This window comes from Charadrius vociferus, unplaced genomic scaffold (genome assembly GCF_000708025.1).
Source record: "Charadrius vociferus isolate BGI_N301 unplaced genomic scaffold, ASM70802v2 scaffold298, whole genome shotgun sequence".
In the NCBI taxonomy this organism is placed as follows: domain Eukaryota; kingdom Metazoa; phylum Chordata; class Aves; order Charadriiformes; family Charadriidae; genus Charadrius; species Charadrius vociferus.
The window spans coordinates 4,829,990-4,856,944 of NW_009649936.1; the positions used below are offsets into that span (position 1 = coordinate 4,829,990).

The 26,955-nt window shown below is 39.5% G+C and overlaps 1 protein-coding gene across 1 annotated transcript; it reads left to right on the forward strand.

The window, feature by feature from the left end:
* Positions 1-2,686: 2,686 nt before the first annotated feature.
* Positions 2,687-25,398, forward strand: PDXK (pyridoxal (pyridoxine, vitamin B6) kinase). Its single transcript, XM_009891385.1, has 11 exons — positions 2,687-2,707; positions 3,476-3,530; positions 10,797-10,901; positions 13,558-13,641; positions 15,678-15,724; positions 17,966-18,051; positions 18,876-18,921; positions 22,266-22,377; positions 23,748-23,884; positions 24,462-24,528; positions 25,268-25,398. Exons 1-11 carry the CDS (start codon positions 2,687-2,689, stop codon positions 25,378-25,380), a joined length of 873 nt encoding a protein of 290 aa, XP_009889687.1. The 3' UTR covers positions 25,381-25,398.
* The last annotated feature ends 1,557 nt before the right edge of the window (positions 25,399-26,955 follow it).

The following is a 26,955-nucleotide window of genomic DNA, read 5'->3' on the forward strand; positions in this document are numbered from 1 at the left end:
CATGAGGAGGTTTGTTTCTGTATGTAGAAAAACATCAATAACTGGAGCAGATTGATTTTAAATCCATGAATTAAAATAAGTAATTTAGATATGTTTCATATTAACAAGCAAGAAATTTGATATGAATAATTTAGTTTAGTCCTGTGTTGAATTTGAACTTTCTAGTCATTTTCCAAAGGCAAGGTTGTTTCTTACTGGCTTATAACATTGAAAAAATTGTTGATATCCAGCCAGTTGCTTAATTTTGGGTGATATTTGGTACTTTTGTATACAAATATGAGAGGGACTTTATTTTGTATAATTTGTCTGATTCAATATGTTTGCTCTGATCTCAGTTTTCTAGGTCTGTACATATGAAAATGGTGTATTTCCAATTAGGTAGTTAACTTTCACCTAAGATTTATTTAACCTTTTGTTTGGGTAGAACTTTTAAATTCAATTAAAAAAACCTTCATAATCAGTGCTTTTAATTAGCTCTGTCCAAGAAATTAAAATATGGGTATATATTAAAAAGATTTTACAAGACGTCTTTTGAATACAGTTCCCTCTGTAAGCAGGGAAGGTATTACCCATCATCCAGTGCATCAGAAACTGTTTCTGATATGTATGGTCCTTTAGATATTCAAGGATGATAGTTACTAGTACTGGTTTTTAATCGTTGGTTCAAGGAGGAAGATAACACTTCCTTATTCACTTTCAACAATCAAGTTGTTAATTTTGGTTTGTGTAGTTAATTTTAAGACACAGTTTTCTCTGTAGCCGTAGAAGAGATTATTGCTGTCAAAGGCTGCTTTTAGCACTTTAGTATACAGTTTTCAGGTCGTCTTCTGGTGACTGAATTCCATGAGACTTTTCAATGCAGTTTGCCTTGGTAGCAAACACCTACTGGCTGAACTTGACTTCAACATTCTTTTTGATTATTTTAATACTTTATACTAAGCCTAGACCTCAACATCTGTAGTTTGCATTTCAAAGGTAGTGCTAATTATGTTGTCTAATTATACTTTGTTTTTTAAATGACATTTAATGTCTTTTAATTGCTCTCTGTTTTGATAAGGATCTTTGTGAAAGTAAATTCCTTGGAGTAGGGGAACCATGGCTTATTTTGAGGGTTGAATCAGAACTAGAGAATTGTGTAATTGGGCGTATTGGATTACAGTCATGTACATTTATTCAAAACAAAACTTTAGGTCAAATTAGTAACCGTGACAGAGTAGGCTAACACCAGTAAGTGATTGTTAAGGAGACCTTTCAAGGCTTTTTAGCCTGTCTTGCACCGATGAGAAAAGTGAGAATATCAAGCTTCCTTGCTGCGTTTGAGCTGTCTATGACTTTTCCTCAGCTATTCAAAAGCACTATTTAACCCTTTTCCAAGTGTCCAGCTAAGCTAACCTGACACTGAGTTGTCCTCAAGAGAGGTGGCCTCCCTTGTATTTTCCCTTCTGCTGGTTGAAGCAGATTAACTGGCCAAAACAAACCAAAACCTCCTAATCCTACGGAAAAGCTTGTTAAGAAATCATTTGATTATCATTTGATAGCTAGTGCTGTTGGAGACAGTAAAGAAGAGCTGCTCTTTCAGGTGACCGTCAGCTGGTACAGTGCTCATCTGTGTTATAAAACAGCCCTCCCTGCAAGCAGTTGTGTATGCTCTTCTTCACTAAAGCAGTAAGTGTAAACCTGCTTAGTTAGTAAATCATACTGTGTGTTCTGTAGTGTCAGGTGTTGAATAGTTGTAGAGACATGATGTAAATATCGCACAGAAATGGATTAATTCACAATTGTTGCCAAAATGTTTGAAGAAAGTAGGAACTTCTTAGGTCTGTTCATTGCAGGGAGTGGAACTGAATATGGGATGACAGTCTGGTTAGAGGCAGTATTCTCATTTATTTCTTTGAAGAGTATGTGCAAACGTCAAGGTTAAGGTCATAACAGTATTGCCATGTTCTCACCCTTTTAATTCCTGGGTCTTCAAAATAAAATGCACCAAGGTGAAACAAGAAACTGGGGTAAGAGTGGAAGCTGAAGTTAATTTTAACTCGATCAGGCTGAGACAGCTCACCGGTCTGTCTGTCATTAACATGTAAGATTACTTTGCTTCCTGGTTAGGAATGAACAGAAACCTTTATTATACATTGAAAGAAGAGACTTGTCCTGTGAAGACCTTTGTGGACTCTGAGCTGTAAAATGACAGAAATCCAGTGCCTGCAGGCAGAAGGAACTACCCGTCGCAGCACGTACCTCCATCTTGTAGCAGCCCAGGGTTTGAAATAAGGGGCTTATCACTTAACGGCTTTCATGTGCGAGAGAAAGTACATGCACAGGGAAAACCTAATGTCTGGCACCATACACCCAGAGATTTTTAATATATGTGAAGGGGTTGCCTTCGTGACAAAAAGGGAGAGGCGTGTGTCTTGATGAAAAACGTGACTGGCAAAAGCTTTGTTTTTTTCGCTCCCCCTTACCCAGCAAATTGCCTGAAAGTGGATCATAAACAGCGATGCATCATTACTATTATCTCCCAGTATGACTCACTGAGCCATATATAGCAGCTCATCTTTTGAGGAGAATTCTTACTCAGAGCAAGTAGGATGTGGAAACAAATATTAAATGTCAGACTGTTATGTCATTCTTGCCTTAGAATTTCTTTCGTGGTAGATAAAACTGTCTAAAAATGGCTTGAACAGCAATGCCTGTTTGCATTAAGCAGGTATTGTCAGGTTAAAAATTCTCATTAGTTTTCTCCTGATTTGATGCTCTTATTTCCATATTTATGTCTTTTTGGGCAACAAGACCTTGTTTGTTGATTGCACTAGCAAATTCTTGGATATTTCAATATTTGGGTTGCTGGTAATGCAGGGTAGCAGGTGGCTTTTGGAGCATGCTTTAGGCTTTTTTAGCTTTGTGTTTTTAAGAGCTCTCTCCCTTTGATTGCCTGATCACGGCCCAAATTAATTCTCTGTGATTTCTTTCTCTTCTCTTTTAGTTGTAAATAAGCTGCTTGTGACATCCAAGTATGGCTCGTAATGTTGATCCCTTTTAAGATTCTTCTGTCCGCATTTTAGAAAGATTGGCTTTTTGGAATACAAGCAGCATCCTCCCTCCGTATTTTGCATTAATTTAGTACCTTGAAATATAGACTGCTTTTCTTGCCAAGAAAGACTAGCCAAGGCTTTCTTCAGGGCTTCAGTTATTGCTGCTGGACGAGCCTCTCCATCCTTATCCCCAGATGAACTCTAGCCTGAGATTCCAGAGCTCTGTTTTTCTGGTGCTGTGGCCAGTGTCACTTTTGTTCCATGAAAGTACTGCGTTGTTTGTGTATGTTGCATGTATGTTGACTCAGCTTTCACTTTAAAACAGTGCTCAAGATTTTTAGATATGCACTGGGAAATAAGAATCCTTTCTTGTGTTTTGTGATACTGACAATGTATTAACAAAGCTGTGTTAGTAAAAGAAATATTCCTGTGTTCTGTTACAGGTTTTGGGATTTGAAGTTGATACAGTGAACTCTGTCCAGTTTTCAAACCACACAGGTAAAATTTTACATGTCTCTTCAGATACTGCTCCACAGTCACTGAGCTGTACTGAACGTGTGGCTCACCTTATCACACGACAGTGGAAAGGACATCGGTCTTATGTTTTCACTCACGTTTTCAGGATATAGGATGGAAATGTAATTATCATATTTTGATTCAAATCTCACAGAAGTCTGGATTTGGAATTAGGGCATGATATGATGTGGTAATGTCCTGCTCTGCTACTTCAGAGTGTGAATTTCTTTTGTTAGGCAGTAATCTAATTAATTCAGACAGTGAAATAACACAAATAACAGCCATCTGCGCAGGCAGGCCTGTGAACAGGGGACTCTTCTGTACTGTTTTCTGTGTGTTATGGCCCTATGATACTCATAATCATATTCCCAACCCAAACATCAGAAGAATACTGAGATAGATGCAATGTTTCCTCTCTTTATGTGCTCACCCAGATAGCTAGCAAGTATCCTAAAATTACATTTTGGAGGGAGGAAGAGGGTGGGGTGTTAATACATTTGGGTGTATTTTTACTTGGCTTCTAAGCCTGAACAAGATGCCCTCACATAATTCTTTCAGACTTCCTAACACTCACAGTGTTATAGGATTTTATTTTTCAAAAGAAAGCTGAAATTTATGTTCATTTTAGCAATACCTTTCCCCCATAAAGAAGCTCCGAGTGACTGCTATTTTTTGAATCAGTAGAGAACATCTACTGGTCATGGTGGTGGCAGGTTGAGGGGAGATCTACTCTAGATAAAGAAATTCTAAGGGTGGCTTAAAATAATCCAGCAACAAATTCTGACTTCAACGTCTTCAAAAAGAGCAAAAATTGTTTCTGATAAAGAAAAAAAAAGGCAAAAGTTGAGATACTTTCCTAGTATCTCACAGGTACAGCTCTATTAATAAACTGCTAATTTTCAGAACAGAAAGCAGACCAGGAAGCCTCTGATCTATCTTACTATATTGAGCTCCATGCAGCTTTCAAAAAGTTATAAGATGTTCCTATCATGGAAGGAATTTAGTGTCACGCTGGGAAGAAGAAATGAATGTTTCAAAGGTAGCTAGAAAGCCATCTCTGCTTGTTGTGGAACTGCAGGAGAGAGCTAATTATTAAACAAGGGGTGGGGGTCTTTCCTGCCTCAGGCAAAAAGCTGCTTATTTTGCTTGTACCCTTTGGCACAGTACAAAGGTTCTCTCATGTTTATAAGAGATACTTAAATGTGACTTGTGTTTCTTTAATTTTTTTTTTTTTGGAGGTTGGCATTTTTTGTTGTTTAGTTTTTGATAGATGGGTAAAACTGTTGTAATCTTCTAGAAATGAAGAAATTTCTTCACGTGAAATAACTCAGCGCTCAAAATGGATGAGCACCTGTTGTTTGTTGGCTTTCAGTTTCAAGATTAAATCAGCTTTATAGGGCGTTAAAAGAGCTTAATGGAGGTTTTATTGGACGATAAACTGAATGTATCTGAAGGTAGAAAAATTACCAACAGGATGATCAGGTTCTTAAAACAGGAAAGAAGGAAGATTTGTTTTTTCGATCACAGCCAAAGAAAGGTTGCCAGTGCTTCATTTGAAGTTTGGCAGACAATGAAGATAGTAGAAAGAACAATAAATTAGTGACTACTTTTTTTTCCTCTAAGAAAACCTAAGTGAACATACCAAACCCATAAATGTTTCAAAGATCATGAGTCTTTAAAATATTTAAATTATTTGGAACTTTGTCTCCTGATATTTAGGAGTCACTTTTTTTTTTTTTGTAATCTTGATTGTCTTAGTAAATGTGTTTAAAAAAAAAAAAAATAAATCTCAAGGATTTGCACAACCTCCTGACTTTAGGAAGCAGAGCTTTCAGAAAAAAATCGCAATATGGGAAGTGTTTGGCACTTACCAAATGTGAGTAAAAGGAGATTATATTTAGAAGTACTGGTCATTTGGCTGAAAGAGGAAGGAATGGAAAAGAAAGGAAGGGCATGTATTCCCTTTTATGACAGGTCTAGTTTTCTAACACTGCAGTTTATCCATTAAATTCTTTCTACCCTTTCTTAAATTGAAGGATAGATTCTAAGCTCAGTGGCTTCGCACCTCCTCTTTGAGAGAGGCACATAGGAAGACTTTTCCCAGTTTGAACACTTATGCATACCTGCACACAAACTTGCACTAGTTCCTCCATATTAATGTACGTGCTGTCTATGCCACTGCAGGAATTAATGAACAGCAACTGCCGTGCTGGGCTGTGGCTTGCATTTGGAGCAGTGCGGCAATGCACAGCAATCGTGCTGCATGAAATGGTGAAGATAACTTGATTTTCCTACAAGAACAAGATCTTATGAGAACCCTTTCTGTGATCATCATTAAAGCTGAAGGGCAAATTTTTGCTTCAAAATCGGTGAACTCCAGTTTCTAAGAGAATGTGACATACTAGAGGGGGCACAGGTAGCAAAGTGTGTGAGGTTTCGGACATGACTTGCTTTCTTTCCCTATCCCTGTCTTTAAACCTGATCTTGTCAGCAAAAGATAAAACGCAGAGAGAATTTATGACTAACAGGCTTTTTTTGGTGAATCATTATTGCTTTTTTGTCCCCTGTTTTTAAATTAGTAAGATACCGTGGGCCTATTTCTGCTGACTTCTGCTCAGAAAATTCGGCTTTCTTTAGGGTCTGATAATCCTGAAATTCAGAAAATATGCTTTAAATCAGTCCCCCTGGGAGAACAGTTTGTCGTGTTGCATGGTGAGGAACTTTTATGATTAGAGTGACTCACCCTTGAATGGCATCATGCTTCATGTACAAATAAAAGAAGCTGTCATGCAACCTACAAAGATTCTGTGCTTTTTATTCTATTTTACTGTATTGTTTGCAGAAGCATCTCATTGTCTGATGTGCAAAAAATAAAAATGTAGATTTTTTTTTTTTATTCTATCGATTTTTTGCGGGGTGCATTTTTAATTCTTCAGTGATTTGCATTTTTGTTATTAATTGGTAGGTCAGTGGTAAGCATATGATGTACTTACTTTGCCATCCAAATCCTACTTTTGAAACTGTTCTGGAACAAATATCCTGGGGTTTTTTTCTGTTCGTTTTCTTTTCTTTTTATTTTTAAACAAAGCACTTTTGGACTTCCACTTAGCGGGTGTGCGGTGGGTGGTTGGGTTGGCTGGTAGATCTAATGCATGAGAAATTATAATTATGTCTCGTTGATGCGATTCTTCACAGTCTACCACCCATATGCAGTCATTCACAACTGTGCAGTGCGGGACAAAGAGAAAAGATCTCCACTTGTGCCTAACACTGGTAGTATTTTACTCCCACACTGACCAGCTGTAAAAAATCCAGTGGAGAATTCAGTACTGTATTTCTAGTTTTGTTGAAGGTACCCTGGTAGCTGAAGATTAAGTCATGTGTTTATGCCAGGTCGTCTGCCAGAGTTTGCATGTGAATTTTGTGGCACAGCTGGGACCAGATTGCCTGCCCATCATGTGCCTGGAACACTGGTTCTTTCTTCCTTTTTCCCATGTAAAATACTTGGTTACCGAAGCCACTTGGAATAGTTTTGCAGGGAGCACCACAGGAAGAACTCAAGCCTCAGAACAGAATGTTCTGGCTTGGAAAACAAAGAAATCGTAGATGCCTTGCTATACTTAAATGGTAGTTTGTTTTCTGTTTTGGGTTTTGTTTTGTTTTTTCCCTTCTGGTACGCCTGGGATTTTTATTCTTTTCTTTCTTCCTTGTTTTTGAAAGTAATTAAGAGGCTTATAAATGCATTCCAAAGGAGAAAAAAAAATGTACCAGTGAAAGAAGGCGAGAAAGAAAAGTATGTAAATTCATCTTTGGTGCAGTATTATCTGCCTCTCTTGGTTGTGTTTTTTTTTTCTTTTTCATACAGATGAACCGAGACATTTCCTTGGAGGCTAATGAGTATGTTTATCATTTCAGAGGGATAAGTGACAAGACGCATCATATCTTACCTGGTTTTTATTCCCTTATCTGCTTATAAGTAAATATATAACATTTAATTGCAATAAAAGGCCATAGCACAGATAAGCAGAAAGGGTATAAAATGTTTAAATATTTATGTTCATCTATGTGTTTAAAACTATTACAACTCTGGGAGACTAATGCAGTCAGTCTGAGCCAAGTGCAGTTTGGAGAGCTGTGTATCATGATTTGCAGTTTTCTCTCTGCCCTCTCAGTCCAGCACTGAGGGGAATTATTTGGTGGTTTTATAACCAAAACAAAGACAACTCAGCTTTTTTCCTCTGTAGAAAATACAAGCCAAGATCTCACCTTAATATTGAAGATAAGAGTAATAATTTGATCCAGCTGCTATGCCTAACCAGCTCTGTAGCCTCCAAATGAGATGCAGTTGCTTTGCCAAGTACAAACTTGAAACTCATTCTTTAGTTTTCTTGGCTGTGGTTCTTGTATAATGTGTGCAAATAGCCAGGTACTGTGAGACTTTGAACTTCTGTATTGTAAAGTGCCACAGTGGAAATATTACTGCAGAGTAGGAGTTATACTAAGTGGACAGTTAAACAGAAGATTTTAAGTTTTCTCTTGCTGTTTTTCAGGTATTCATATTTAGTGGTATAGGCATAGGGATAACATTTCTAGGAAGCTGACTTTCTTTTAGGTGTTGCAAGGTAGCTCTGGGCCTTCAAATGTGCGCACTGCCACCCAAGTTCTTATGTCTAGCTGAGGAAGACCGCTATTTCTCGTTATCATCCTTAACTCCAACCACTCATGCTTTTCCCTAAAGCCAATTGCATGTCACATGTTTAAGCTTGCTGTTGGCATTCCCTGCTAACTTAGCTTTGGGTTCAGGGCTATGCAGTGGTTTTTTTGACCACACAGTATCTGTCTTGATTTTTTGCCTTTCCTCTTTCAAGAGGACCCCAAGGTATCCATCCTTCAGTTAGTGAAACCCTTTTTGAACATGAGTAACTGGCTTTTTATTCTGTCCCTCTACAGAAGCTACTTTTTGGTTGTGTATTCCATCAGGAAAGCAGGATAAATGCAAGGTTGTGGAATTTGCCCCTTGTTCATCAGCTTACGTGAAGTTACCCTGGGGAAAGGGCTTAGGGTGGTTTCCATCTTGCTGCCTGTTTTGATTTTGTTTGTTTCTTCTTACTCAAACATAATTCACCTCCTAGTGAAATCATGGTACTCTGCAGATCCAGTGAAGGCATTGCCCTTTTTCTTCAGTCTGAATAACTGGAACTTCCCTGAGAGCTTCCCTAGGGCTTTTTTTCTCTCCAGCTATTGTGTGGTTAGACTTTAGGTTCTATTATGTGTGTTACCAGGTGGTGAAAAGGATCCTCTCAATACCCTTAGAAGTCATTGCTACAGAGTTTGGATAATATCCCTGCCCCATATAAGTAATTTACCAATTCCTGAGCTAAGCTGGGCTGCTACCTAACATTTTGTTTCCATATTAATTTCTCTCCCTCAGTAGAGGCTCCGTGTGACACAGACCCTGCGCGTTGGCTGTTTAAGACAGCTTGACATAGGAAGGTTAACTTTTGGTTAAATAGTGAATGTACAGGATCCCTCTGTAGGAATGGCTCCTGAGAGTATCCAGATTGTCTGTACAATCTCTCATAGTTATTTTTATGGCCATTTTTAAGATGAATGACTGCTCTTTTGCCAGCTGACCTTGATTCTGGATGAAAACTACACTCAGTTTCATTGATGGGCACAGTGGAATAAAAAGGACTCATATATTTGGGGCTACACGTGTGCCTAGGTGTTAGGCATTGCCGTTTTGAGTATCACTATGTTCTGCAATGGAACTACAACCCTAACATACAGGAATCCCTCACTTTGTCTGTTTCTTCACAGAGACTTTTTTTAAAAAGCATTTGCTAGGGAGAGAATTGTAGTGGCTGGTGTGAGTCAGTCCCCAAGCCAGCTGGCAGCGAGTCGTGTTTTAGAGGCTAGGCCTTCGTGAGCTGAGGAGAACAAAATGATCCATCTGCTCACCCTACTGTGGGTGTATTTGCATTCATAACAAGGAAAACTGAAAAATGTGCTTATCCTAGGCTCTAGGCACCTTTTGGCAGTTACTCTAATAACACAGTTTAGAGTGATAATCAAAGCCAACAGTTTTTATCACAGAATTTTCTGACTCCAAGAACAGAAGTTAAAATAAACAAAATACCATTGTCCTCACACGGGGGTGGTGTAGAAGAAGATACCTCATTTAACATCTTGCTTTTCCTAATTCCAGTCAATAAAAAGATAAGCTTTTTAACAAAGTCTGAATTTATGGAGGTTGGAAGAGTTAAATTGTGGGTGCTTCACCTACTATCCTGGAGGAAGACCCATTCTTAAATACAAGGAAGTGATGGGCAGGCTTTGATGACAAGGTGCAAGATACACTTAAATTTTTCAACAAATGTTTAGAGTCTGTCAAGGAAGATTTTTTTTTCTTTTTTTGCTTTGAAATTGGCTGCCATGGAGCTTGGTCCATTGTTTGCTGAAATCAGTTCAGCTTCTCCCAAGTAACTTCACCTTCCATCGGCTTCTCAGCCAAGAATATTGGCTTGTAATTCTTAGAGATCATTCAAAGGTAAGAGTGTATGGATATTATTTGTCTGTTTATAGTGTCTTTCCAATAATAACTTGCTTCCTCCAGGATCCTTAGCATTAAAACTGTGCTATATTTGGAAGAAAATCTGTCAGATGACTGTATGTTTAAAGAGTATCCATGGCAATGTCCTGCTGTGGTCACTCTATTCATTACATGCAGGTCCCAGGGACTGCCGTATCTGATGGGTGCAGCAGTACTGCATGCCTGTGTCCAGACAGATCCATCCAGCCTGTTTAAGCTTGTTATCTAGCTGTCAATATTTTTCTTTTTTTTTTTTTTTAGTATTAAATAAGAGAAATAAATTGCACTGACAGCCTTCACCAATGAAGTCTAGGAACATACGTTTGTCCCCCTCCACACAGGAAAGGGATAGTTGTATAGGCTCCATGGGAGAACTTGCAGGAGCTTGTGTGTGCTCTGCTCAATTTGCTGATAAATGGATAGTCTCAAACTCCAGTGTAGTCACTCCAGTTCCTTTAGGAAACAGTGGTGCTAAGAAGTAGTTGAGCAGGTTAACTATTCTGCCGACAGCAGCTTTCATTTGGGAACAGCGTTTCACAGAAGAGATGGTGGAAGTGCTTTCTGGTGCTTATATCCGATACAGTCCCTGCAAGTGTATGTGTGATCCTAAATAGAAAATCTAGCTCATGAAATATTATCTGGCATTTACTTTGCAGGTTATGCTCACTGGAAGGGTCAGGTGTTAAATTCAGATGAACTTCATGAACTGTATGAAGGACTTAAGCTGAACAAGGTCAACCGGTATGATTATGTACTCACAGGTAAGAAGACCTTGCTCCTTGGAATTCCCATGAGATGTAAACAAAAGTAAAAATATATAAGCCATATCCCTACTTACTCCAAACCAAGCAATTACATTTTCCCTCCTTTGATTCCTTCTGCGATTTCATCTGTATATTATAGTCTCAACTGCTCATGCTCTTTAGTTTGAAACAGCCAGTGTTCTCCAGCCTGAAGGTTGTGGTTGGATGGGTAAATTGACCCCCTTGTATAGTTTACAGACTTAGACAGGCCTATCATGTACAGGCTGAATTAATGTTTTGGGAGTGCCTCTGCTGAAAAAATAGATGAGAAACAGTAGAGTATGATTTTAAAATTTACTATGAAGACTTGAGTTTAACCCTTTCTACTAAATTTGCAGTACTAGTACTCTGCAGTACTGTAGCACGATTTTACGCAGAGTTGTCTGCCCCTGTTTTATCTACTTGATCTTTAAGGGGTAGTGCTTTGGATACAGAGCAAAGTATAAGCAGGGTTGGATTTTGGTTTTGACTCTCATATGTCTTAATTTTTTTGCGCTCGTTACTATGTGTAGGTCCTCCTGAGTGGATGCTGTTCTGCAGGACGTAATGGCTGTGCAGTGTTTTCCTTTGCTTGCCACTAGGTGCAAAGTGTTTATAAATACAGGCAAAGAGAACTTTTTGTAGAATGCTTTATAGAAAGAAGAAATTCTCTGTGCGGTTTTCGTTGAAAACTGCTTCTCATCCAATTCCTGCTTCTCAAATGTAGATAACAGATCAGGTTTCACCTCAGTAAGAGCTATGCATCTGGTTTAGATTACAGTATCAATTTTTTATAGCAGTGAACGGTGACTTTTTAAAGGTAAACAGAAATACATCACCAGATTTGTTTGATTTCAGGGCTTCCACATGTAGGAAAGTGCTTTATACACAGGGAAAACTGGAGACTTTATGTGTGGATTATAACCCCATTCTGGCTTGAAGGGTGTGGCATGTCTGAAGAGTTATTGTCAGTTCTTTTTCAGGGAATGTCTCCAAAGTAAAGGAGACTAAATAGAAAATAGTCTGAACTAAGGTTAAGAAATTAATTTCAGCATAAATGGGTTCTTTGTGATTGAGAAATAGACAAACGTGCTTTCCTTCCTTGAAAGAACTTACACAGAGGACATTTCCAGGAAAAGCACACTGTATTGTAGGACTTTTCAAGAGATGTTAGTATGCAAAATTTGTAAATAATGTGTGAGTATTCTTTTAGCTGAAATGTTCCTTTTTTATTTTACTTTCAACTCTTGGAAGAGACCCCGGCTCCTTTCCTGTCACTGTCTTGTACTGGCAAAATGGATGCAAGAGATTAAAAATGGTAGAAAGGAAAATAGAAATCTTCAGCATAAAGAAATTTTGGAGGAAAAAAAAAGGAATATTTATTAACGTGCCTTTTAAAATAGGATTTGTGGGTAGTGGGTCAGTGTGTTGTTCGTGTTTGTTTAAAAATCTCATTCAGTGTATGAATGAAAAGAAGGCATGGGTTGCAATGGCACTAATTTCTTAAGATCTAATAACACTCTGTGTGTTAGTGTTCAGTTGTGCTGTGGCCGAACTTAAAATTCAGGTGTTTTCAGGACAGATTTTTCTCTCCAAACAGGAACAGCTATTCACTATAGTGCACAACTGTACTTTGTACCTCCAACAACCTGGGTATGATTATTCAAAAACTAAAAACAAATTAATGTGTCAGCAGATGGAATTTAACTGTAATTGTATGTCTGATAACTGTAGGTATCTTGGCAGAGATAGAAATGGTTATCTTTAGGCTGATTATACAAAATAGCACTTTGTTAACACTTGTGACTTAGTTACTTGTAGATCTTTGTATATTTGTTTTCTTTACAGTAAAACACTCAAGGTAAGAGAGAAACTCCAATTCAGTGTAATTTTTTTGAAGCACCTCTGTCAACGTTAATCATACTCTATGTTTTTTTCAACCGCTCTACCATCACAGGTCATTTTAGACAAAAATCTTTGCTAGGCTTTTTTGACTGATTATCTGCATTTCATAGACATAAGATAAAGTATTTTAGCAAAAAAATCTTGGAAGCTTTTTCCATATCTATACAACATCTAAAAATTGATCCATTTCGCGGGTTAAAAAAGAAATAAAAAATCTCCAAAATGTGTTTTAAAATATTTTAGTAGAGTGGACGTTTCCGAGCTGAAGGTTTGAAGAAGCTACCTTGCTAGAAATAATGCTATTAAATGAACGAAAATAAATGAAAAATAAATTATTAATTAATAAATGTTATAAATAAATGTTCTTATTTACTACATAATAAATAGTATTGATTGACTGCTGTTTTGAAGAACAGGAATGTTTTTTCCTTTCAGCCTGACTTTTTTGTATATATGTTCAAGCACTTTGAAGTTCAATGAACCTTTCATATATAACATACTTAGTAAATGGATTTTTAGGGTTGTATTTGTAGTTGTGCAAGCACTGTCTGAATTTGTCTTCTACCTGTTATTCCTGAATGAAATACTAAAACGCCTTTGTTCTAAAAATGCATTGTTCCAAAGAATGAAAAGTGTGCAGCATTCCTATCCAAAATGATTTAAAAAAAAAAAAAAAGCGTTCATGAAAATTGACTTAAAAAATGTCTCTTTTTTTTTTTTTTTCCCAAAGGGTACACAAGAGACACATCGTTTCTTGCAATGGTGGTGGATATTGTCCAGGAGTTGAAACAACAGAATTCTAACCTAGTATATGGTAAGGATGTGTATTACAATCCTTTCTGCTTCATCATTGTATATGCCCATCATTTTCATATTTTAGGATGAAAACGCTGTTCTGATGTTACCCAGCATTTCACAACCATCTTGTGCTCTGATCTGGCTGGGACCAGCTGAGGCTCCAGTGAAGTTTTATTTCAGCATTGCTTAAGTGTTTAGGGAGCTGTTTTTTTATCTTTCTGATTTTATGCCTTTCAGTGTGTTTCTTGCATTATGCACTCCAAAGGAGAATGCACCTTGAAGACTGATTGTATCAAAGAAAGACTTGTAAAATCCCAACTGGCTGCTGCTGTTTGTAGTTCAGAGGGCTCCAAAGGAGAATGCACCTTGAGGACTGATTGTCTGTGTCAAAGAAAGACTTGTAAAATCCCAGCTGGCTGCTGCTGTTTGTAGTTCAGAGGCACAGGCTGTAAGTGCTGATAGCTGAAGCCTCTCCTTGATTTCTGAGTCAGTCAAAAGCAGGATAGACTCTCCTGTGTTGCCTTGCCATGGTTTCATGTTATATCCCAGAAGTGTCTTACTGTGCCTTATAAGCTTCATAACTTAGCTTAAGCTCCAAGGCTTTCTTAACTCTGGTACCCCTCTTCTAAGATTACCTAGGAGCACTCAAAGAGCAACAGACTCTAGAAACTGTTGTCATTAACTTGTCACGTCAGGCTTAAACCTGTGAGAAAAGATTCTCCTTTTTCCTTCCTGACTCTCTGACTGTTTCAAGACTTTTGAACATAACCAGCATAGGCTTGAATTGAGGAAAACATTTTGAGTGACAGGGCAAAGTCAGTGAGGGTTTAGTGGGATAAAAAGCTGTGAATGATGGGTTGAGCCTGTCGTCTTCAGGTTCAGTAAACTGGTCAGGTAACATCTATCATGGTTTGCAGGATTTGCAAGGTGTAATACTGCGGAGTGTGGTATCTGACAAAATTAATAAAGCATGTTTCTCATCTAGAAAAACTTAGCAGAGATATCTTCATGAGCTCAGGTTTTGTTGCTTTTTAGCCTCTATTAAGACTGTTGCATTGTCAGGTTCTCCAGAGCCTTGTACTAGTAAGTGGAAGCTAAGTACTCTGTTGGAGTATGAGCAGAAAGAAACATCTGGCTGTATGGAACACGAAGGAAGTGGTGAGATAGTGAGAACACAGCTAGGCTTCTAAGATCCTTTCTGTTTAATAAATAGATTATAAAGTAAGGAAAATACTTTTTGAAATCTAAACCAAATTACCCTCTTTTTAGTCATAGAAACTTCCTTAAAAACTGAAGGGACATTGATTTGATACCTTTGGATTTGTATTTCTTTTTTATCTTGATAAAAGCTCTTTTAATACAATGAACAATGTTCCTTTTTAAGGTACAAAGCTAGGCTGTTTCCATCCTCACTTTGAAGCTGAGGGCACTTTGAATATGTTGTTAATACTGCTGATGATTCAGAACCTGTGCCAAATGTGTGTTAATATTATTACACCAAGTCTGAGTTTATGTACTTTGGCATGGATTTTTTTCTTGTTTCATTGTAATACCCTTTTTTTTTTTATGTGTTTACATAGCATTTTGGTATGTATGTTTTGCATGTGTCTTTTTATGCTAAAGTAAAAGTAGAACTCTGTTCACAGTTACTAGCTTCTCCCATGTTTCTTCCCCACTGTGTACCCCTGTTCCAGAGTTTTGGGCTGGGGAGTGAAGGGGAGGGCTCTCTGTTTTCAGTAACAAAAGCCCCTTTTCTCCCAGCAGTCAGACCCTCTCATCCTCATCACCCTCAAGTATAACAATGTGGAAGCAGGCAGGAGAGGGTGACTTCAACCCTTTGACAATTGTTTGAGACACATGGCCTACCTTTCAGAATTTGCAGCCACCAGTTACAAATTTCAGGTTGAGTGTGCTGCAAGGGCTGTGAGAGTATGCAAGCTATCAGGTGCTCAGTGCTGTTACATAGCCACTACTGTTACCTAAAACTTTTCCCTCCCACCAGGGTCTCTATAACTGTACCCCATTTCTAAAGCTAGATTTATTCTGTTACAGTATGTGATCCAGTGATGGGTGACAAATGGAATGGAGAAGGCTCTATGGTTAGTACTTATCTGTTTGGATTCTCTGTATAATGAATATCTACTATATAAAGATGTGTAAAAATTCATTAATTTTTTAACACCAAAACTAAGCTACTTTACTTAAGTGTGGCTTTGGATCCCAGCATCAAGTAAGTTTGTACTTAATTTTCCTGTATCTGTATGAGTTTAGTATCTGGGAAGAATGAGGGATGCATAGCCCTGGGATTATTTTGAAGCCATCGCGGAGACAACAGGTGGAATACAGACCCTGTCCGCAGGAAAATGTCCTCCTGCTCCCCTTCCTCATCTCACTGGAGTTCCCTCATGTTCTGTCAAGAGCTCTGTTATGCTGGTAGCCTGGCTGGCTTTGTCAGTGATTGTGTGGATTGACGTACCACTTGAACCTAAATGAAGATGACTTACTTTGTGTGAGATCCAACAGCTGTTAGGCGTTGGGTTGTGATCAGTGACAAAAAGATTCTGTGTGCGAACACCAGACTGCATACTAACAAAGAAACATTCATTTTTGATCAAAACTAGCAAATAATTTCAGGAAAAAATGCTGTGTGGGAAGACATCAGCAATAATGATATTTTATGTTTTCTTCTGCCTTAGCTAGTCATGCACTATGAATTCCTCTTTGTCCTTGTACCTTTTTACAGTTTACCTGCTCATAAAACGTCACATGAAGTAGCACTTAGTAATAAATTTGCCATTGCTTTTGTGTTCTATTCTTTCATTTTACATCTATTGCAATATTTATTGTCCTTGGCTTTTCCTAACAAGGCAGAGATCTAACAGCTGTAGAGTCACCTTGCAAAGCTTTAGCTCTTGGGAGAAGTCATAACCATGGGCCTGCCTATGTCTTTTGGGTGATAAGGTAGATGGAAGAAGAGGAGAATATTTAACATGCAACCTACCAACTCATTCCTGCCATAAAAAGTAATAAAATCATTATTTAAAATGCCTTGGTTTAGATGTGACCTAGTCTTGCATTTCTGTGTCAAGGCAGAGTCCCTGTGACAGCATTGCTTCACCATGGCTGCATGAGTGACCTCAGTTATCAGTATGACAGGTTTTCTGGTAGCACCTAGTGGTCAACAGTGTGGTGGGCTTGTACCTGTTGCTGATCCAATTGGAATGGGAAACAGTAGCACATGGGCACATGCATACAGGCACCTTGCCCTGCATAGCTTATGAGACAAACAGAGAAAATAATACCCCCTTTTTTGTCCATGTTTTAATCCTGATTTAGCAAATGTGGTTCTGCCAGAAAATATCAGCTACTAGTAAATAATGAACTTTAATAAAAGGTTTTGTTAAATTGATTTACAGCAGGACTCAGGAAGGTGAGGTGACCCCTGTACCCATCTAACCTGAACTCCCAGCCGAGTGTGTGCCAAAACAGCTGATGCTTTTCAGCTTTGAGTCTGAAGAGCATACAGGCTAGTGGGCTCCTGTTATGTCTTAGTGTATGTCACCTGCTTAGACAACCGATCTTCCTTTGCTGATGGGCTGTATTTAGCTAATGAGGATGGGATAGAGATGGAACAGACAGGCAGAAAGGGGAGCATTGGCCCTGAGATTCTGCAGGCAGTGAAGTATGCTAGCCATCTGTTAGACTTGGGTGAAACACAAGCAAAGTGTTTTTAATGTCTGTATTGGAACTGCTTTGTAGATTAAGTTGCACCAAACAAATTACAAATCTGATTCCCATTCACACGTGTTGATGTACAGCACACCCTAGAAATCCTGCACTGATAGAAGGAGGCAAAATAACACGTAGCATGGACATTACTTATTCCTAAACCCCATGATGCAACACAATCAATGTGGGCACACACTGCTGTAGCAAAGGGCCTCTGTACTGTTGGTACAACAACAAAGTAGTTTCTTTTGGAGGTAAGGACATGTGAAAGGGTTCCCTGTGTTGGGACACTTTATTTCCTCATGCTGCTTTGTCACCTTGGTGAGACGGAACCTGAAAGTTCTTCATCCAGGCACCACTTCCTTTTAATGCTGCCAGTTTAGGCCTGTCTGCTTAGCGGTGCTTCCATCACGTCCAGTGACAGAAGGGCTGTTGGTTGTACTGTCACCAGCTGAAGGATGCATTGCCACCTTAGTTACTGCTGCATAACAGTACACAGGGAGCTGTCAGGTTACTCAGTGACAGCATGAACGATAGTTGAGGGAAGGAGGGTTGCAGTCCCACATCTCAGATGCTGCTGACAACATTTGATACTGTTTCTTCTCCCCTAGTATGTGCCCAAGGATCTCCTCCCAGTCTACAGGGACAAAGTTGTACCTGTTGCTGATATAATTACTCCTAACCAGTTTGAAGCTGAGTAAGTACTTATTGCCTTTTATAGACAAATAAGAGTGGGGATAAAAGCAGGGGAGACTGATACCCATTCTTTTGTTTGTCTCAATACAGTGCTGTATGTATGTATGTGTTGGGTTTTGGTTTTTAGCTGTTACTTTCAAGTGGTGATTTTCAGCAAACCTCCAACTGTTCCGTATTGAAACCAATAAAAAAATCTGGGAGTCATGTGAGGAAAAGATTTCTCTTGTTTCCTCTGATCTCTCATTTTCATGATTACTTATTGTTGTCTCCAGAGGCCTGTATCTAGGACAGGTTGAAAAACTACCTCTCTTCCTTTTCTGTCCTTACCCATTCCTAGAAAGATTTTTATTATATGTCAGAATATCAAAACTGAAATAGTTTGACTCAAACCCCCAAAATTAGATTCAGAAATACCACCATGCCAATATCTCGTAGGAATTTAGAATTTAAATGCCTCCTGCCCATCCTATCTGCATAGCTGTGACTCTTTGGTCAGGAGATGATCTGTTGTGATACATCACAGGCTGTCCCCCTAAGGGGAGGGAGCAGCTACACGTGAGATGGAGAGAAGACACTTGTGAGGGAATTTTTATGATACAGGGACCTCTATAGAAGGCAGGTTAGGACTGATGTGAGTCTGCATCAGAAGCACTGTGTGTGTATGCACATAACTTTTAAAGACAGCAGTCTGGTACGGCAGAGCACGTAGGTACAAAACATTGAGGCCTGTATGGTGCAGTCCAAGCTTTCTTCCTTTTAGAGAGTAAACAAAGTAGTCATTGCCTGGAGAACTTGTGCTCTTTTAAGATTCTGTTTCATTCTCAGGTTACTCACGGGCAGAAAGATTCACACAGAAAAAGAAGCTTTAGAGGTAAGTAGGCAAGGGGTAGGATGTGTAAGATCCTTTTTCTATGTTCCTGCCTGCAATGCTGCAGTTTGCCATTTGTCTTTAACCTTGAAGTCACTTTGACCTCTATCCTTTCTCTCCATTTATCACTTTGGCCTCTATCCTTTCTCACCGTTTATCATTAAAGCTTGCGCACTCCAGGTGCAAAACACTTTGCTCTAGTGTCAGGCTTCTGAAGAAACTTCCCGAAAGAACTGCAGATATAGGCATTACAGTAGTAATGACTATAACTCTGTGAGCTTGTTTTCCTGCAGTGTGAGAAGGGTAGCAGCAGCACAGATGGCAAGTAACCACACGTTGTCAGCGCTGTGGAAATGCACTGGTTGGGGTGAAAATCCTGGGTGAACCTGAGCGTTAGAAACCTGCATGAGTCGCTCCCTCTGCTGTCCATATGTGAGTCGTGCAGCAGCAATGCTGAGTGTTGGGACAGCCGTTCCTCATTCTCCCATAGAGATTGTTGCAAGAGAGCTTACTAGCAAACTCAAACAAGGATTTATTGAATACGCGCTGAATCTCTTCCTGACAGTGTTTGCTGGTGCTCTGTTTCTCTTCCTTAAATTGACTCAAAGTGGATGAGACCTGGGTTGCAAAAGGATAGATTGCATAGGTGAGAAGGCAAACTGGGAGTGATGGCCTTTGGGTACTTCCTGGTGAAAGACAGACAAATCCACAGCATTGATAGCTGCTGTCATTGCCACACAGAGATGATAGATGGAGCACAAATATACTGCATTGAGGTGTAAGGATCTACCCTTTTACACAAACTGAAGAAAATGAAAAGCTGCAGGGCTTGGTGATGAAGGACAAAATAGGAATATGGTTTTATTGGTATCTTGAGAAGGGCTGAGCACTTTGTTTTGTTGACTAGTCAAGTGCTTTCATAATGGACTGATGTTATTTCTTCCAATTTGGTTTTGGACTTCAAAGGAACACAAAATCTTTAAACAAACAGCAGCTGCAGTGGCACCCTGGAGAGTAGCTGGGGTCTGTCAGCACGAATGTTTGTTGGTTTTTTTCCTCAAGCAACCTCATGCAACGTGGGTTGATTACCATCTCTTCATGGCAGGAAGCAGCTCTAAAAATCTCAGCTCTTTTAAGTTCCCCCCCTTCCAGTTTTACATTACCCCACTGTGCTGGGCGAGGGCGATCAACTGTGCTTCATGCCACTAGCTACTAATTACAACCTGGTTCTTCTATTCTCATCCTCACCAGTGGAATCACAGTCTTGAGAACAGCACTGTTAGCTGAGCAGCCATTAGTTTTACATTTACGTATTTCAGCTGCAAACACGAGTTGCATATGCTAAACATTTTTACGAGTTAGTTTTCTGACAGTCTGTCTGATTCATGTAATAGCTCTTATTTGTGATGGGTTTTAAAAAAATCTCTTCTAAAGAGATAGAATTATACTTAGGAATGGAAACATTTTAAAAATAATTTTTTGCAGGATATTATGCTTTAATCTGTCTGTCTCCCCAGCTACCTGTCATATGTAGGTCTGTCCTTCTGAGTAATAATCCATGCTGGAATTTGTGGTAGGAGTTCTGTCATCGATTTCCATGGCGACATGCTTTCATTAACTTCTTTAACAAGACTAGTGACGACAGTATAGTCTTCTAACAAAAAGTTAAATGTGACATCATATTAACGTAGAAGGGACTAAGTCCTACAACTAGAAATACTGTTGGTTAAGTACTTGGTGAACTGTGAGAAATGAAATTGAGTTTAATGTTACTTCACAGGTTGGTTATGTCATTATATGCTGGTGGATTTACTACTGCTTTAAAACCCAACTGATGTCTGTGCAAAGAGGTCTGACGGTTGAAGAAACTTGGAGGCTTAGACAAGAAAGAAAAGCAATAGAGAATTAAAAAATAGCAGAAATAAGTCCTTATCATTCAGCTGCTCATGAGTCATAGCTAGCCTGAGAGGATTTTTAGTTAAACTCTTCTGGGAGCATTAATATTTTATGTGTTTTATGCTAAACTCGTTATTGAAGTCATTCTTTCTTCTGTGAAATCAAAATCACTTCTGTAGCAACTAGTTGTGATGTCGGAAGTAGAGTATTAATAGAGTTTAAGCAAGGAACACACAGAGTAGAAAAACACCTGCAAAGGTACGTAATTTGCAGGTGTAATTCGGGGTTTGAAACAGAATGAGAAAAAAGAATGAGACAGACACACTTGTGCCTGTGATTTAGCTCTTTGACTCTTCGTTTTTGCTAAGTCTTAAAGTAGTAGCTAAATAAGATTTCATGACCTGGAGTTCACAGAATCACAGAATGGTCCGGGTTGGAAGGGACCTCTGGAGATCATCTAGTCCAAACCCCCTGCCAGAGTAGGGTCACCTACAGCAGGTTGCACAGGACAGCATCCAGGCGGGTTTTGAATATCTCCAGAGTGGGAGACTCCACAACCTCTCTGGGCAGCCTGTTCCAGTGCTCTGCCACCCTCAAAGTAAAGAAGTTCCTCCTCATGTTAAGATGGAACTTCTGTGTTCAAGTTTGTGCCCATTACCTCTTGTCCTATCACTGGGCACCACTGAAAAAAGACTGGTCCCATCTACCTGGCACCCTCCTTTTAAGTATTTATAAGCATTAATAAGATCCCCCCTCAATCTTCTTTTCTCTAGACTAAAGAGACCCGAGTCCCTCAGCCTTTCCTCATATGAGAGATGTTCCAATCCCCTAATCATCTTTGTAGCCCTTTGCTGGACCCTCTCCAGCAGATCCCTGTCCTTCTTGAACTGGGGAGCCCAGAACTGGACACAGTATTCCAGATGCGGCCTCACCAGGGCAAAGTAGAGGGGGAGGATGACCTCCCTCAACCTGCTGGCTACACTCTTCTTGGTGCACCCCAGGATGCCATTTGCCTTCTTGGCCACCAGGGCACATTGCTGGCTTGTGGAGCTATTGGCTTTCTAGCAAGTGTTTCAAGGTGCCAGGTCAGGCACACGTGTCTATGTATTTGTTCTCTTATTCTTTTGATAATACGTTCTGAAAACATGATGCAGAAAGCAATTCTGATCACAGCTGAAACAGAATATTCTTTTCAGAGAAGCATCCAAAGATACTACAGAGATGCTTGTATATTTTAACAAGTGTGTATGTTTAAATACAGATGTTTTAATTCCCCTATTTCAAATTAATTCCCCTAATTCAAGTGAATTCTTTGAGTAGAAACTGTTTTTTCTCTTTACAAAAGATGCCAAAGTAAGGTGCTCGTCAAAAATCCTCAGTACTGTGAATGATGTGAGGTTTAATCAACACACCTTGCAGTCTCTGATCCCTGCCTTTTTGCCCATGGAAAGGTAATGGATATGCTCCATGCCATGGGACCAGAGACTGTGGTGATCACAAGCTCAGATCTCCAGGCACCTCTAGGAAATGACTACCTAATTGCTCTGGGAAGCCACAGAAAAAGTAAGTAATGAACTTTGTTTAACTGTATTTTCTTTTAACCTATTCTGTGCTTTCAGTTACTTTCTAAGTAGTAGTTTCATCAGACCCATCTGAAGTGCATGGAAGGAGCTTAGATCCCTAAGTGAACTACTTCTCCCACAGTAATATCAGAGCGGTAAGAATGGGACTGCTCCATGAGGGAAGATGTGCTGGGAGCTGAGAGTGATCATAGCACAGGCAGAGCACTGCATTCACCAACAGGGCACAGGCCCACAGTGTCTGAATAAGGTGAGCAGAACAGAGGTGGGGATGGCAGACAGGTACCATTGACAGTCCAGTGACCATCAGAGAAAGGTTAGACAAGCCAGGTCGGAGATTAATCTGGAAAATCCTGTCAGTAAGTCAGGGCAGCAGGGCTGTACACAGGTACACCTACATCATAGCTCAGGCAAGGATGCTTGCGCCCAGGTGTGAGCTTCCATGCAGCTCCTGGGCAAGTGGGCAAAGGTTGCATGGGAGGAGGATGTCCCAGGTGAGGTTGATCACGGCTGTTAAAGACCCTAGTAGTGGCCCAGACAAGCAGTGGTATAAAACAAGAACTTTGAATGTTTTGAATGCTTTTATGAAAAGTTATACCGTCCTGTTAGCAGATTGTTCCTCCCCTGATAGGTTGTATAATGACCTTCTGCTTCTTCATATCCCCTTTTATGTGGTCACCAAGATTCACTGTGTGTTTGGACTGTTGCAGGGTGTTTTTACCTGAGAAGGGCATAGTTACGTGGGATAGTATATGATCCCGTTTCCTTGTTCATCTAAGGGATGTAAATGTGGGCATCACATTCTGGACTGCTGAGAGATCAGAAAAGTCTTGATATTTAAACCAGATTCCACTAAGAATCAGTCAGTGGGTCTTAGCACTCAGTACATGTCAGGTCTGGAATGAGTCTGGTCATTCCAATGGTGTTTGCAATAACAGCAGATGGATCAGATATTCTCTGCTGATCTTGTGCCTCCATGCAACCCAGAGATACTCTAAATTATGGTTTGGGATTCAGCAGTCTCCATAAATACATGGTTTCCTGAGCAAGCTGCTGTTGCTCTCTAAATGAAAATAGGTGGCTCTCAATACTTCATGAAAATGAAGGTGCTAGCTACCTGCTCGCTCTTAAGTGAAGTATGTACAGTATATAAGTTGTAAATGCTATTCCAACTTGGCAATGTTTTGAAAGGTCGCACCTTTTAAAAGAGCTGGTACAAAGTTTACAATACTCCTTAGCAACTTTGTGTTCCAAACAAATAAGAATTCAAATCTGGCGATCACTTTTAAATTATAGTAAATGCTATTGTATTAATTGCTGGGACTGTTACTTAACTCTCTGTCTGTGTTCTAGCTAAAGCAGATGGTACCAAGATGACACAAAGAATTCGAGTGGAGTCTCCTAAAGTGGATGCTGTCTTTGTTGGAACAGGAGACTTGTTTGCTGCTATGCTTTTGGCGTGGACACATAAACATCCAAACAATTTGAAGGTATGGGAGGAGTTATTAGTCTCTCTGCAAGTTCAGACTATGTTTCCTTTTTTTTTTTTTTTTAATTACTTCTAATCGATGACATTATTTAAAGACTCTCTTCTGTTTTGGCTTTTTTTTCCTCACCTCAGAGAAAAAAAGCTTAATTTCCCTTTTGTGAAAACATTTTAGCTTGTACAACTTTGGACAATCACATTTTAGTTACATGGATTTTGTAATTTTGGCAAGTAAGATGTTCTTCTCTCCATAGAGAACGAGAGAGACTGCACGCATGTTTGCAATTATATTTTTTTACCCTCACTTTATAATAAGCACTGAAAGTCATTCATCAGATCTATTTTTCTGTTTCTCTCGCTTAACACGTAGAGTCCTCGATATGGGTGTATAGGTGTTTCTAATACCTGTTTTGGGAGAGTTGAGTCTAAATTTTTTTTCCCCCAAACTCTACATTGCATAGTTGTCATCCCCTTTGTCCTGTCAGTCATGTTTGCCTCTTAATAGCAGTGTTTTTGAAATAATAATATTAAACTAAGCAGCTGAAATTTTGCTAAAACCTGAATATATTATGTTAATGCAGGTGGCATGTGAAAAGACTGTGTCAGCCATGCAACATGTTCTGCAAAGGACCATTAAGAGTGCAAAAGGTAATTAATTCAAACCTTGTTCCCTTGTTCTGTCTGGATTTGTGTCAGAAAAAAACATTCAAAGAGCTTTCTGGGTTTCCTGATGAAAGGCAGCCCTCAGTGCCGAAGCAGCCCGAGAATTTACAGAACGAGAGCTTGCTAGTCCTGTCAGTGTGTGTTCCTTGCTGTGTCCTCCAAGCCTATTTTTGACAACACCCGACTGAAGATGTCACTGTTTAGCTTGTAGTGGGACTACAGTCATGCTGACTGCGCTTGGCTGCGGAGGAACTTGAGGAAATGCTGAGTTTGACATGCAAGAGAGCTTCTGGTTTAAGTATAGCTCACTCACTTTCCCTTTGAGTGCATGTGTGCAGTATTGAGAGGGATTTATCAACTAATAATAAACTATCTGCTCTGTTGGCCATGTGAGATGCGATTTTTTTTCAGCTCTCCTCTTAGAGTTCCCACGTCTTTCAATTCCTAAGGAGACCCAGATGGGATCTGTGGGTTCTCGGAGCATGTCTGTGTTACTTTCTAATAACTGCAGAGCTGTGTTTCTTTCCTGGAGAGAGGTGCAGAACAGGGGTGATAAGAAATCATAGTACTGACCTGGATCTTCCACCTTGGAAGCCTTTAACAGGAGTAGTAAGAGAGGTTGGGGAGGGGAGGGGGGAAGAAAAAATAGTGTGATAACAGAACAATGTAAGTTGTTTCTTTTTATACTGCTGTTTTTAATGACGTTTTGATGTCATCTTTTTAGCACAAGCTGGAGAAGGAAACAAACCAAACTCAGCCCAGCTGGAACTAAGAATGGTCCAAAGCAAAAAGGACATAGAAAACCCAGAGATCATAGTGAAAGCCACCGTGTTATAAAGGCTGTACGTCTCCAATAACGCACAATGTATTGATGTCCTCATTTCTTTCCTGTAAATTGTAATATTTGCCTTAGATCTGTGACAGAAACCTGACTTCATGAAATAGTGCCCAGCATAGGCAGATATCCACTCTCAAACATATGGGCTGGCCTTGCTCAGTTTTAAAAACGAAACGGTTAGTGTGCATTGAAGCATATTACCAGGTATCAAAATGGCTGTCAAATTCACTTTGTCTGTGTAATTACCCAGGGCAAGGGAGTACAATGTTCCTGCCTTGCCAAAGACTTTAGATGTGAATTTGCTGATGGAATGCTTGACTGACTGGAAAATATATTTCAAGACGGCATCTCGTGCCAATGGAGCTGGCTCCGTGCTCCCTTTTCCTGGAGATATCTGGTTACCTACTCTGGTATTCAGTATCTCAGCTGCTATGAAACTAAGCAGGGTTTAAAACTACACACACAGTGCTGCTTGTGTGTAGGAGTACTTTGAAGATGTTTGGCATTTAAGTACTCTGAAATGACCTTGAGGTGTCAATCATGTAACTGATAACTGCTCCTGTTTCTTGTCTATGAACAAGTGCACAGTTTCAGCTTTTGCAGGTATTGGCTGCTTATTTCTAGTGTCTGTGGGCGCCCACATGATGTTTTCCCAAAAGCTGCTCCAGAAACATCTTCATTAATAGGATAATATCTTTATTCAATAGCACTGATTAGAAGTCTGTAGTTCTAGTTCTACCTCCGAGGCCAGGTTTGATTCTTTGTTTAGTTTTTCACTAAGGACGAACATTCTGTAAGGACAAAAGAGAAAGCAGCTCTTACCCTGAAAGCTGGCTACCCTAGTTTGTTCTTCGTAGGTAGATGTATTTACAAACTACATAGGGCACTTCCACTTACCAATAGTGAGCACTATTGGCAGGCTTATCAATGACGCAATGTGGTCAAAATAATATTTTTGGTTTAGTAAGTTACATATGTTTACCAAATGCAGTGAAGCATACAAAATGAATTCGTTCGTAATTTAAGTGTTGATTAGAGATGATGGAAATGCATTATTATTAATGCATCTTTATTTCAAAATTCTGCTTCATGAGGCTTCAAAATGGGATTCTTAGTTTCAGCATCATATACATCACAGCCACATATTATACCAGTAGGGCAGATATGCTGACAGGTACTGACAATTTGTACTACTTTGATTTCTACGCGGGACTGAGATTCTTGCTTCTCCCAAGATGAGGTCTATTGTGTTGTTAAATCCAAATTCAGGTGATGAGCTTTGTTCATCTCAGACTGCACAGGGAGCTTAAAACCGCATTTCTACTTGCAGTGACGTGAAACAAATTTGCATTAGGGGAAAGGGCTGAGTTTTTCTTGATTACCTGAGTATGCTCAGGAAACTCACTCTTGAGTATCTCCCAGATACCTTTCCTGCATCTTCCTTGTCACAGCTGCCTAATGGATAGTGTCACTTGCATAGCTTGGGAGTCCCCAGAAGAGCTGGTTTGGGAGATTGCTTTAACCACTGAAGTCTTCACTTCTCCCACCGTTTTTGTGAATTTTCTGCTATTGTA

What these genes read in the sequence shown, in the direction of transcription:
- PDXK (XM_009891385.1), top strand. Translation starts at nt 2,687, where the DNA reads ATGCCTGTTTGCATTAAGCAG. An exon ending in CCAGTTTTCAAACCACACAG is followed by an intron (nt 3,531 to 10,796) that starts GTAAAATTTTAC and finishes TTTACTTTGCAG; the next exon opens with GTTATGCTCACTGGAAGGGT. An exon ending in GACCATTAAGAGTGCAAAAG is followed by an intron (nt 24,529 to 25,267) that starts GTAATTAATTCA and finishes TCATCTTTTTAG; the next exon opens with CACAAGCTGGAGAAGGAAAC.